Genomic DNA, 13,500 nt, shown 5'->3' with positions numbered 1-13,500 from the left:
CTACGGGCCGGGGGTTTCGGGGTCGCTGGTGCGAGAGCCCTTGAAGTCTCAGGGAGGTGGAGGGGTTGTGGGGGGCCATGTGTTAGAGGGAGAGGAGGAAAGGGGCCCCGGAGAGTTTGTGGAGGTGATGGGACCTTCGGGTGGCAGAGACAGACTGACGGAATTCAGGTGACGGAGAGAGAGTGATGGGGGCTGGATGGGCGTCCCCGGTGAGGATGACAGGGGTTGCCAAAACGATGGGGCCCTGAGGTGATGGTGACAGGAGCACGAAGGAGCAGGGAGGTGGGTGGAAGTGACGGTATGAACGTGGTGACAGGATCTTGGGGGGATGGTGGCAGCGAGACGCTGAGGTAGAGATGGAAGCCCCCAGGGCAACCATAGCAGTGTCAGGGTGACTCTGGGCCATGATGGGGTTCAGGGATGAGGTGGTGGTGAAGGAAAGGGAAGGTGGAGGGGCTGGGGGATAGTTCTTCAGGTCACCGTGACCCGGTCACAAGTGCTGAAGTGACCAGGCTGTGATGAGGGTCATAGGGTCCTGGAATGAAGATACCTGGTTACTGCAGGCCCCCAGGTGAGCCGGACAAGGTGGAGGGTCTGGACTGACAGTGACTGGTCCGGCCCTCGTGATGCCCGGACTGGCTGAAGGAGCTGGGCGACGTCAATCATGTCAGCCCAATAGCGCCCTCATGGCACAGGGAGGGGTGGGCCTGGCAAGATTTCAAAACTTGAATTATTTATTCAAGGATCTGGAAAGTCAGCGGGGTGGGGGGTGCACTTCCCCGAAGCAGCAGGAGTCGGGGAGCCGGGAAGAACTTGGAAGCAGAAAACCATCAGCTCAGTCCCCAGGGCGGGCCTCGCATCTTAGGCACCCTGGCAGGGCAGGGCACAGGGAAGGAACTCCCCCTTCCCCACCTCTTCCTGGTCCCAGGGAACGTCTCCCAGCTGACTTCTCCAGATACGACAATACGGCCAGTTCTGGGCAAGGGGAAATAGCTGCCTCCTCCTCCCTCCAACTCGAGCTCTGATCCTCATTGGAATCAACCAGGCCTGTGGGATGGAGCTGGGGGGCAGGGACCAGGTGAGGGCCCAGATCCCAGGCCCCACCACTTATCCTCCCAGCACAGAACCACTGCAGTGTGGGGCAGGGAGAAGGAGGGGGTGGGCCAGTGGCAGGGTACCTGGGGAGGTCAGGGCTGGGGAAGATACTGTACTTCAGGTTGGGCATGGTGAGTTTGGGGTGGTTAGCAGGTGCTGTGGTCAGCAGTTAGTTTGGGTGAATACCTTTGGCTCTTTGGGCCTGTTTCCTCTAGAGACAGGGACTTCCCACTTGGCCCAGTGGCTATGATGCCGCACACCCAGTGCAGAGGGCTGGGGCTTGATCCCTGGTCAGAGGAACTAGATCCCACATGCTGCAACTAAAGAGTTTGCATGCCACAACTAAAAAGATCCCATGTGATGCAACTAAGACCCAGTACAGCCAAATAAATAAAGTTAAGAAAAAAGATAGAGACCTTGTTAGTATCTTCTGCATGGGATTGTTGGGAGGGGCCTAGTACATTGTCAGCACTGGCTGTGCTGGTTGCCCATCTGTCTGGCAAGAGGAGGACACCTGGGAGGCCTGGGTGTGCTGGGAGGGAGCAGAGAGGAGGAGCTTCAGGGCAACCCACCAGTGAGAACACAGACTGTGGGTGAGAAGGTTCCTGCTCCTGGGCTTTGCCTGGCTGTTCCCTCTGCCCAGAACCCCTTCACTCCATTCAAGAGTCTCTGCGGCCAAGTCAATTTCTTCCGGAGCAGGCTTTCCCAACCTCTACCCTAGACGACCACTCCCACCCCATCATTCCCTGCTTTCCTTGGTTTATCATTTTTTAGAGCACTTAGCACTCCTGAAGTTATAAATTTATTGTTTTAAGAGAAAATATATGTCAGCCCCACCAGGATATATGCTCCACGAGGGTACAGACTTTGTTCTGGTCTGTGCTGGAGAACAAAGCCTGGCATGGAGGAGGTGTTCAATAAATACTTACTGACTGGATGACTGGACAAAAAGCAACATCCGAGAAAGAGAAGGAAAACACAGAGGGAGTAGTAATATGCACAGTGTCAAGGAAAGCGGGGCATCAAAGAGAATACAAGGATATCACTGTCCCCAGGAACCCAGGTGTTCACTTTCTCCCCTGTCAGAGCCAAGTCCCAACAACTGTCCAGTTGGTCTCAGAGAGGAATGAAGGCTGCTGGAGGTTGGCATGAGAGGGTGTATGAGAGGGAATCCCTTTGAGGTCCAGTGGTTAGGACTCCACACTTCCACTGCAGGGGGCATAAGTTCGATTCCTAGTCAGGGAACTAAGATCCTGCAAGTCATGTGGCACACACACACACACACACACACACACACACACACATACAGAGGGGAGATGTATGAGAGACCATTTTCTCTTCTGAGTGGCAGTGATCTTTTTCTATTTTCCATAGTTTATTAATCCTCTCATGAAAAATCTGCACAATCACCACAGATAAAGTCACTGCAGGATCTTTAATCCTTCCTTCTGCCAGCACCAACATTGGTCTTTGTGACTCCCCAAGCTCTTTCATTCTGTCCTTGAGTTCTTTTTCTTCTCAGGCAGCCCATGTCTTGCAGGGTGGTGTTGGTTTATTTTTCTTTGCATAACCCAAGGAATCATAAATCACGTCCAAGCCAGTTGTCACCACTAAAATGGGTTCTGACTCCAAATATAAAGATGACATCTGGTGTGGTCTTGTATACTTTGGCTAGTTTTCCCCAAATTTCTGTCTTGGATACAGTTGCCCTTCCAGGGTGAAGAATGTCAATGATCACCTTTCCCTTGAAGTAGTTGATTGGTCATAATTTCCTGATCCAGATAGTTATGGTGTCGGTTCATGATGGAGGTGATCCTCAGCCAGCCAAAGAGGAAAAGAGTGGAGTGATATTTCTAACAATGAGAAACCCTGGAGACCTAAGAAACTCAAGTGAGACTGTGGAGTTTCTTTTTTGCTTGTTTTAGGTTTCTTTGGCTGTGCCATGCAGCATGTAGGATCTCACTTCCTCAACCAGGGACTGAACCTGCGCCCCCTGTAGTGGAAACACAGAGTCTTAACCACTGGACTGCCAGGAAAGTCTGAGGCTATGGATTTTCATGTGAGCACACTCTCTCATGCTCCAAAACGGCCCCATGTCAATAGGACAATTTAGGCCATCACTGCCAACCAGGTCTGTTCCCCAAAGATCTGCTATCTAGAGGAAAAGGCAACCCTTCCTCTTCTGTCATCCTCAGGCCGGCTTCCCTGTCTTCCCCCTCCAGCCCCTCCCACTTGCCAGGTGCCAGACCAGAGCCCAATGCGTACAACAATCCTACACCCCCATTTCATAGGTGAAGCCCAGAGAAGCCAGACGACTTGCCCAAATCACACTGTCAATGGCAGAGCTGGGATCTGAAGCCGTTCTATTTGGAACCAAATCCAGTGTGCCTTCGTTCTAGCCTAGATGTCACCATCTCCCCAGAAGGGGCTTGGAGTGACATTTGACTCAGGTGGACAATACTTGTAGTTCCCCAGATGACCACCAGATGGCTGTGAGCACTCACCTCCAGGTAAGACTTCTTTCTTTCTTTCCCTCCACCAATCCTGTGGGTCTAGACTCTGGAGGTAAGTGTGTGAGAGACACACAGACACAAGCCCCCTGTCCAAGCTCCAAGAATCTGGCCATCATCAGTGCACACATTCTTAGCACAGACCCATTCATTCAGCCAATATTCACTGACAGTTCCCCTGGGCTTGGGTTTGAGAAGGTACTACAGACAGAGATGATGTGGCCGTATCACTGCATTTTCAACATTCAGTTACTATCTATTGGGTATTTACTATTTGCCAGGCACAGTTCTGGGCATGGAGAATATAGCAATGAACAGATATCTCCGTCTTCATGGTGTTTCCATTCTGATGGGGAAATGGACAGTCTACAGTAAACACTTAATATGATATTAAGTAGGAAATCCTTGAGGGTCTCACAGACCAGTGAAATAGGCAAACATGTACACAGTCACAACATGGTGCAACATGGTTATTTAATAAGCACCTGCTTAGCTTTTATGGGTGCAGGGAGTCAACTGGAGATGAAGATAAACAAGGTTTCTGCCTTCCTGGAGCTTATTTATAGACTAGGAAACAACTGAGTAATTAAGTACATAGCTGATACATGTTCCGAAGGGAAAAGGAGACATTGTGATGTAGAATAACCAGGAGATCTGTTTTTAGTAGGGAGGTCAGGGGCAAGTCAGTGGAAAAGAGAATAGAAGAGTTCCAAAGAGAGAGTACAGCAGGTGCAAATCCTAAAAGATGATGCTGTGAAAGTGCTGCACTCAATATGCCAGCAAATTTGGAAAACTCAGCAGTGGTGACAGGACTGGAAAAGGTCCGTTTTCATTCAGATCCTAAAGAAGAGCAATGCCAAAGAATGTTCAAACTACTGGACAATTGCACTCATCTCACACGCTAACAAAGTAATGCTCAAAATTCTCCAAGCCAGGCTTCAGCAATACATGAACCATGACCTTCCAACAAACTGTGGAAAATTCTTCGAGAGATGAGGATACTAGACCACCTGACCTGCCTCCTGAGAAATCTATATGCAGATCAAGAAGCAATACTTAGAACCGGACATGGAACAACAGACTGGTTCCAAATCGGGAAAGGAGTATGTCAAGGCTGTATATTATCACCCTGCTTATTTAACTTATCTGCAGAGCACATCATGCGAAATACCAGGTTGGATGAAGCACAAGCTGGAATCAACACTGGCGGGGGAAATATCAATAACCTCAGATACGCAGATGACACCACCCTTATGGCAGAAAGTGAAGAAGAACTAAACAGCCTCTTGATGAAACTGAAAGGGTGAAAAAGTTGGCTTAAAACTCAACATTAAAAAAACTAAGATCATGGCATCCAGTCCCATCACTCATGACAAATAGGTGGGGAAACAATGGAAATAGTGATAGACTTTATTTTCTTGGACTCAAAAATCACTGCAGATGGTGACTGCAGCCATGAAATTAAAAGACACTTGCTCCTTGGAAGAAAAGTTATGACCAACCTGGACAGCATATTAAAAAGCAGAGACATTACTTTGCCAACAAAGGTCCATCTAGTCAAAGCTATGGCTTTTTCCAGTAGTCATGTATGGATGTGAGAGTTGGACTATAAAAAAAGCTGAGCGCTGAAGAATTGATACTTTTGAACTGTGGTGTTGGCAAAGACTCTTGAGAGTCCTTTGGACTGCAAGAAGATCCAGCCAATCAATCCTAAAGGAAGTCAGTCCTGAATATTCATTGGAAGGACTGATGCTGAAGCTGAAACTCCAATACTTTGGCCACCTTATGCGAAGAACTGACTCATTGGAAAAGACCCTGATGCTGGGGAAGATTGAAGGTGGGAGGAGAAGGGGACGACAGAGGATGAGATGGTTGGATGGCATCACTGACTTGATGGATATGAGTTTGAGCAAGCTCTGGGAGTTGGTGATGGACAGGGAAGCCTGGCATGCTGCAGTTCATGGGGTCGCAAAGAGTTGGACATGACTGAGTGAATGAACTGAACTGAACTGAAAGTCTTAGGAGGAAAGAGTTGATTGTTTAAGGGACAGAGAGGAAGCTAGTGTATCTGGACCAAAGGAGCCAAGGGGAGAGGTAGGAGTTGAGCTCAGAGAGGTGGGCAGGGGGAAGATCATGTAAGTCTTGGAAAGCAGTGAGATGGAAGCCATCGGTGAGCTTAAACATGGAATATGATTTGATTTACATTTTCAAAGGATTGCTCTGGCTGCCGAGTGGAGAACAGACTATGGCAGAAGCCCTACCAGGAGGCCACTGCAGTCACCAAAGCAAGAGATGGTGAGGCTCTAGGTGCAGGAGGGCAGATGGGTTTGGATCTACCAGCTGGGACAAGTGCCACAGCAGTTCAACCTTGCTCCGTGAAAGTCACCGAGGGCTTCCTGCAGGTGGTAGTCATTTAGTGTTGTCATGAAGGATTAGTTTGCCAGACACATGTAGTCAGGAGAGGAGGAGGACCCTCCAAGAGAGAGAACCACTACTAGATGAAGGCAAGGAGGTACAAAAGAAGATGCATACTGGGAGGAAGGCTATTCTATTTTCTCAGAGGGTAAGATGTTGGGGTGAGCACAAGACTTCTGAGGCTTCTAGAGACAGGAATCAAAGGGCTATGAAAGCCAAGTTGAGTTGAAATTTGTTTCATGGTCAAATCCACATTTTCAGGACAGCTCTGCACTGTGAGAGGTGAGCTTGGGAGAGGTCTGGAGACTGAGAGAAGGTATGAGATCAGCAAAAGAAAGCTGAGGGAACAGGACCCAGGAGCAGGATCTGCAGGACTTTAGTCTGGGGGCAAGACAGAGGGAGGGGGTGAGGATGAGACCAGGGTTTCCAATCAAGTGCCTGGTGGGATGGAAGGAGCCTCCCTGAGGGGAAAAGAGGGACTGGGCAGTTTCCAGGGCCTGAGACACAAACTCAGTGGAGGTGCCCTGGAAGCAGATGAACCCTCAGGAGGCACAGTGGACGGCAGAGTAGCCTCTGGCCTCACTAGATCCCAGTCCACATCCTGACCCCCTTCATTGTAACTGTGTGCCCCTGGAAAAATGATTTTACCAGAGGCCTGCAAATTGGAGATAACAAAACCCATGTTTAGAGAGTAGTTGTGGACATCAGAAAAGCCCTGATAAGTTAAGCCGCTTAGTAGAATGCACATTCTGCTAGTAGTAAGTCGTTAATAGTTGCTTTGTTGCTGTTCAGTCCCTAAGTCATGTCCGACTCTTTGCGACCCCACAGACTGTAGCCTGCCAGGCTCCTCTGTCCATGGGATTTATCCTGGCAGGAATACTGGAGTGGGTTGCCATTTCCCTCTCCAGGGGATCTTCCTGACCCAGGGATCGAACCCTCATCTCCTGCGTTGCAGGCAGATTCTTTATCACTGAACCACCTAAAGATATATTATTACAGGTGTGGCAGCTGGGGAGCGAGCATTGGGTTGGAGATAGAGATATGGTACTTGTTGACTGAGATGACCCAGGAGAGGAGAGGAATACGGCTCAGGACTGAACTGGGCCACCAGCGATGAAGAGGGAGAAAGAGGAAAAGGAGAAGTAGAGAAGCGGGAGGGGAGGGGAGGGGAGAGACGGGGAGGGGGAAGGGAGAGTGGAGGATGGGGCGGAGTGGAAGAGGAGTTGTCTTCTAAGGGACCTGAGAAGTGGTTGCAGAGGGAGAAAAGCCCGAAGAGGCAGAGAGGAAGGTTGCGGAAAGACCACGGATCCCAGTACCAATGAGATGGCTGGTTTGGCCAAAGTGTGTGGTGGGTCAGAGATAGACGCAGTGTATTGAGGGGCAGAAGAGAAGAGGGTGCAACAGGTGAAGTGATACAGGCTGCCGGAGTCTGGGGGCCTATTCTTCCCTCCTGGTTGGAGGATGAACTCTACAGAAGCTCAGAAATCAGGAAAGTGACCTCCCTTCAAATCTAGATTTTGCCACTAACTCTGAGACCTCTGACTCAGTTCAGTTCAGTCACTCAGTTGTGTCTGGCTCTTTGTGACCCCATGGACTGCAGCACACCATGCTCCCTGTCCATCACCAACCCCCGGAGCTTACTCAAATGCATGTCCATCGAGTCAGTGATGCCATCCAGCCATCTAATCCTCTGTCAGCCCCTCCTCCTCCCACATTCAGTCTTTCCCAGCATCAGGGTCTTTTCCAAAGAGTCAGTTCTTCCCATCAGGTGGCCAAAGTGTTGGAGTTTCAGCTTCAGCGACAGTCCTCCCAATGACTATTCAGGATTGATTTCCTTTAGGATGGACTGGTTGGATCTCCTTGCAGTCCAAGGGACTCTCAAGAGTCTTCTCCAACACCACAGTTCAAAAGCATCAATTCTTCAGTGCTCAGCTTTCTTTATAGTCCACCTCTCATGACTACTGGAAAAAGCATAGCTTTGACTAGACGGACCTTTGTTGACAAAGTAATGTCTTTGCTTTTTAATATGCTGTCCAGGTTGGTCATAACTTTTCTTCCAAGGATCAAGCGTCTTAATTTCATGGTTGCAGTCACCATCTGCAGTGATTTTGGAGCCCCAAAAATAGTCTGCCACTGTTTCCACTGTCTCCCCATTTATTTCCCATGAGGTGATGGGACCAGATGCCATGATCTTAGTTTTCTGAATGTTGAGCTTTAAGCCAACTTTTTCACTCTCCTCTTTCACTTTCATCAAGAGGGTGTTTAGTTCTTCACTTTCTGCCATAAGGGTGGTGTCATCTGTGTATCTGAGGTTACTGATATTTCTCCTGTCAATTTGGATTCCAGCTTGTGCTTCATCCAGCCCAGCATTTCTCATGATGTGCTCTGCATGTAAGTTAAATAAGCAGGGTGACAATATACAGCCTTGACATACTCCTTCCCCGATTTGGAACCAGTCTGTTGTTCCATGTCCGGTTCTAACTGTTGCTTCTTGACCTGCATACAGATTTCTCAAGAGGCAGGTCAGGTGGTCTGGTATCCCCATCTCTTGAAAAACTTTCCACAGTTTGTTGTGATCCACACAAAGGCTTTGGCATAGTCAATAAAGCAGAAGTAGATGCTTTTCTGGAACTCTCTTGCTTTTTCGATGATCCAGTGGATGTTGGCAATTTGATCTCTGGTTCCTCCGCCTTTTCTAAATCCAGCTTGAACATCTGGAAGTTCACAGTTCACGTACTGCTGAAGCCTGGCTTGGAGAATTTTGACCTCTGACTAATCACACACCTTTTCTGAGCCTCAGTTTCCTCACCTGTGAAGTAGGGATAATAACGCAACAGTGTTCATGATCCTACGAGGGAAGGGGACATCCAGGGACCTGGCCTGCTACTGTGAACAGTTCTGGACTCCGCCCTTTTTGCCAGAGCCCCACCCCAGACCCCCAAATCCCTCCCCACCAGACCGCGCCCACAAACCACGCCCCATCGGACACCGCCCCAGACAACAAAGCCCCGCCCTCCCTTCACGTCACTAGCCCCGCCCTGTTTGGGCCACGCCCACCTGGCCTCGCCCAGGTTGCCCTGGTCTCGCTCCCCACACCCGGGCGGAGCTGTCCAGAGGGGCCACGCCACACCCGCTCTCCGCCGACCCCGACCCCCCCCCCCCAGGCCCCGCCTCCGAGCCCATGGCCGCGCCGGGACCCCGCGCCTTCCGGGCTGCGCTGTGTGGCAGCTGCTGCTGCCTCCTCCTGTGTGCCCAGCTTGCAGTGGCTGGTAACGCATTTCCTTCACCCAACTGCTTGCCAGGAGCAGTCTGGGCTTAGGGGGAGCGGGAGGGGACTTTTCATTTGTGTGCGGGGCTCCTGGGCTGGGCAGACGGGGGCTCCGACTGTCTGTGGAGCCGTTTATATAGGCTCCTGCTGTGAGGCAACTTCAGGTGTAGGGAAGTGAGGCGGCCCCAGGTGAATGGGATGGGGGTGGCTCCTGATATACGCAAAGGGAGGGTGTTCTGGTGAATGTCAGGGAGCTTCTAGGTGTGTGTGCCCATGTGTTTGTGGAAACTCCAGGCGTGCGGTGGGGCTTAGGGGATCCAGGTGAGTGTATGTGTGCAGGGGGGTGAGATCCGTGGTAGTGGGGAAGGAAAACGGTAGCTTGGGTTCCAAGTGTTGCATCCACCTCACGCCCAGGTAAAGGTGCTCGAGGCTTTGGGCGGGGAGCCCTGCTCCGTGTGAACATCTGGCCAGCTGTCCGAGGGGCCTGCAAACAGCTGAAGCCCTGCGAGCATTGTGTGGAGGGGAACCGAGCGCACAACCTCTCCGGCTGTGTGTGGGAGCAGTGTCGGCCGGAGGAGCCAGGTATGGAGTTAGGCCCTCCCCAAGGTTAGTGCCCCCAGTTCTGAACACCAGAGCCTTGGCCCCGCTCCCTAAACTGCTTCCCTGCTCCTTCCACCAGGACACTGCGTGGCCCAAGGGGAGGTGGTCAAGGAAGGTTGCTCCATCTACAACCGCTCAGAGTCATGTCCAGGTAAGGGGGCTCCCAATGACCTAAGTCAAGTTGGGGGGAGGGGGCCGAGGTGTCCTCAGCCAGAGCCTGCCTCCAGTAGGGAATCAGCCTCTCCCAGAGAGAAGACTGTGCCCACGAGCACCTGGGTCCAGTGTCAGTTCTGCCTTTAGCTCACTGAGAAGTCTCTTCCCCTCTCTGGCCCGTTTCCTCCCCTGAAAATTGGTGCAGCTAGAGGATCTAGGACAAGCGTGTAGAGGGAATGGAGAAACTAGCTCTTCTATTTTAAACCATAGTGAGGACTTTGGAAGTTCAGAAGGGAATGGGGGGAGGGCTTCCTGGAGGAGGCAGCATCACAGATGATGATTAAAGGTAGAGATGGAGAGAGAGGGCTCTGCTGGTGGAAGGAACTATATGAACTAAGGCTTCGGAGTGTGCCAGGTGGGCCCGAGATGGGGTCTTGATGGGAAGTGGCAGGGGTCTGGTTTAATCATGGATTCCCTGTCTCTTCAGCTGTGCACCACCACCCAACTCATGAACCGAAGATAGTCACAACAGGTAGGTCCTATCTGGGGCAATGGAAGGACAAGAGATGCAGGGGAAAACAGCTGGGCTCAGGCACTGACATGCTCTGTGACCTCAATCCTGTGACTTCTCCCTCTGAGCCTGTTTCCAACATCTGTAAAATGGGTTGAAGAATACCTCAGAAAGTGAGGATTTTATGAGAGGGTGTATAGCACCTCGTTCAGTTTCCAATGTATAGAAGGTGATCAAGAAATGATGGTTCCCATCCTTTCTCCCTGACCCCGGTTCTGAGAACTCAGGAAGGCCCCCTCAGGACCTGCTTGGTGCTGAGGGTGTGTGTCAGGTTGCCAAGGAGATGTCCTCAGTGACTGCCTACTGCAACCTCCAGGCCCAGAGAGGGTCACAGAGCAGGGTCCCAGCCGAAAAGAGGCGAGAACCCCACCCTTTGGTTCCCACTGCCCCTCAGGGTCTGGAGGTCAGCAGGCTTGGCAAGGATGGCTGAAGAGGCTCTTGGTTAATTAAAGCCAGAAACATGATCTCAGGGACTGAATTATTGATGGCTCCTCCTCCAGTTTGAGCCCAGCTGGGTCTTGTGCAGCTCATTTCTTCCTCCTTCTGCTCCTCTTTCCCCAGTCCCCTTCTCTGGGGCTCCATGAGCTGTTGCTGGGACCACCCTTCACATTCTCAGATTCCCCTTCTGCAAGCTACACCCTCTGGGAGGTGGATCCAGCACCCACCTGGGCCCCTCTCACTGCCCTAGAATGCTCTTCTACCACCAGCCCTGCCCTGCTCTGGGCACCTGGCCCAGGGCCTGAAATCAAATCCCTGGTGGGAGTGGATGGCTAACGCGGCACAGCTGGGAGCCACCTAGACGTCCTGGCAACCGTGGGCCCTGAGGCGGGGGTTGGGGGGGGGGGGGTCAGGGGATGCCGTGTAAGTCTGGCTCTGCCTTAACGGAGAGGTGACTGTCAGGCCTGGCACTCAGAGCCTGGTTAGTCCCCTTGACACATGTCATCGAGTCTTCATTTATCCCCTTGGTCGGGTGTGGGCCACCACGTCTTGCTCTCCTCCTTACCTCTCTCTGGACCCTGGGTGACGCCAGGACTTGGGACTTGGGAGTCCTGAAAGGAGACCACAGCATCTGCACCTGGGTTTCAAACCTCAAGACCCAAGGTGCAGAGGGACTCTGAGCTGAAAGGGGTGTGGACGCTCAAGTTCTGGATCCATTGTCACCCTGTGGGGCCCTGGTGGAAGAGGGAGGCAGGCAGGGAGCTCACTTACCATCTGGGGCCTGCAGTCAGGAAGCTCAGAGAGGGTGTGAGAGGCATCAAGCCACAGAGCAACCCAGGAGCGGAGCCAGGGCCAGGTGCTTCCAGGCACTTACCAGCCACCCGTAAAATCTGGGTGGAATGTCTGAGCCTGCTGCCCAAGGCTCCCCTAGTGAGGACCGGGGGCCTCCAGATGACCTGTGCCAGGTTTTGGGGTGGGGCCGGGCCCCTGGCCTACAGTGGCCTGCTGTGGCCTCCACCCTGCAGAGAGCCCCTCGGTCCCTGAGGCCCACAGCCCCGGCTTTGACGGGGCCAGCTTCATCGGTGGCGTGGTGATGGTGCTGAGTCTGCAGGCGGTGGCCTTCTTCGTCTTGCGCTTCCTCAAGGCCAAGGAGAGTACCTACCAGACACTGTGAGTACCTGGCCCGCTGAGACCCTGCACCCGCTTCCCTGCGGCCCCCCAGGTGGCCCTCGCTGCCGTTTGCCCGCTCCTCCATGGGGCAGCCTCAGGGGCCCTGAGGCCCTCCCAGCCTCCTCCATGTAGGCCGCACCTCGTCTCCCCACCTCCAGTTGTGGGGTTCTCTTGGCTGGGTATTGGCCCGCGTGGGACTCGGCCTGGGCCTGGTGTCTGAGAGCCCAGCTGAGGCCCCCTGTCTCTGTCCCCTCATGCTGCCAGCAGGGAGGAGAACCAGTAGGTGACTGCCCGGGCCGCCTCCGGCCTGCAGCTCTGTGGCCGGGGGCAGGAGCCCAGGCCACGTGTGCGGTTTGGTTTTCCTCTGATAAGGGGAGCTGCTCCGGCCCCCATGTGTGCTGTGGGGTGGATCGCTGCAACCTCCATTAAAGTGTTTGCTCTTCTGCCCACTGCCTGCTCTCTGCAGGGTGCGGGGTGGGGGGGGGGGGGGTCCTCAGCCCGGCTGAGGTGGGGCCACCACCCTGAGTGCCTTGTCTGTCTGGCCTCTGCAGAATCTGACCCCCTTCAGGCCTGGATTCCACGCTCAGGGGAAAGAGGATGAAGAGGCAGCCCCCTCTTGGCCCCCTTGAGGGCACTTGGGGTGGGAAAAACTTTGGTCACCAAATTGTGGCCCCTCTGGACACTGAGCTGGCTCAGGGCCCCATAGCTGACATCCCTTCCTGTCCTGGGCCTGGTTCATGCAGATGAGAGCATCCTTCAACCACCTTCTGTCTCATCCGTCATCCCTACAGCCCCCGCCTGGTAGTCGGTCTGGGCCTGCCTCTTCCCATCGACCCGGCTTGGACACTGCCCCCCAATAAAGGAGCTCTTTCCAGCACTGTGCTTTATGTCTCATGTCTTGGGCTGTGTGTGGATTGGATGGGGTGGGGGGTATGGCCCACTGCCCTCTCCTTCATGGAAATTCAGCCTTAAATTGATACTGTCACCTTTTAAGTATTTTTATTTGCAGGAATTCCCTGGCAGTCCCGTGGTTAAGACTTGGTGCTTTCACTGAAGGGGCCTGGGTTCAATCCCAGGTCGGGGAACTAAGATCCCGCCAGCCGCACAGCGAGGCCAAAACAAAATTTTTTGCTGTTATGTGTTTAGTCCCTGCCTCCACTGCGCTATAGAGAAGGGTGCAGAGACTTGGAAAGGGAAGCACGCCTGCTTAAGATCACACAGAATGGAATGGGGCAGGGCTGGGCATTTAATCCAGGTTTTTCTGACTCTAGAATGAGCTG

The 13,500-nt window shown here is 52.7% G+C and overlaps 1 protein-coding gene across 1 annotated transcript; it reads left to right on the top strand.

Annotated features, from left to right (window-relative positions):
* Positions 1–9,193: 9,193 nt before the first annotated feature.
* CD164L2 (CD164 molecule like 2) lies at positions 9,194–12,224 on the top strand. Its single transcript, XM_061147853.1, has 5 exons — positions 9,194–9,289; positions 9,703–9,870; positions 9,968–10,039; positions 10,529–10,573; positions 12,076–12,224. Exons 1-5 carry the CDS (start codon positions 9,202–9,204, stop codon positions 12,222–12,224), a joined length of 522 nt encoding a protein of 173 aa, XP_061003836.1. The 5' UTR covers positions 9,194–9,201.
* The last annotated feature ends 1,276 nt before the right edge of the window (positions 12,225–13,500 follow it).

This window comes from Dama dama, chromosome 8, assembly GCF_033118175.1.
Source record: "Dama dama isolate Ldn47 chromosome 8, ASM3311817v1, whole genome shotgun sequence".
NCBI lineage: Eukaryota > Metazoa > Chordata > Mammalia > Artiodactyla > Cervidae > Dama > Dama dama.
The sequence above is the reverse complement of the archived record's forward strand: the minus strand, read 5'-3'. Positions and strand labels throughout refer to the sequence as shown.

Excerpts from the sequence above, each read along its gene's own strand:
- CD164L2 (XM_061147853.1), top strand. The coding sequence starts at position 9,202 with ATGGCCGCGCCGGGACCCCGCGCCTTCCGGGCTGCGCTGTGTGGCAGC. Across the intron at positions 9,290-9,702 it reads TGCCCAGCTTGCAGTGGCTG|GTAAAGGTGCTCGAGGCTTT; the intron begins GTAACGCATTTC and ends CCTCACGCCCAG. Across the intron at positions 10,574-12,075 it reads ACCGAAGATAGTCACAACAG|AGAGCCCCTCGGTCCCTGAG; the intron begins GTAGGTCCTATC and ends TCCACCCTGCAG.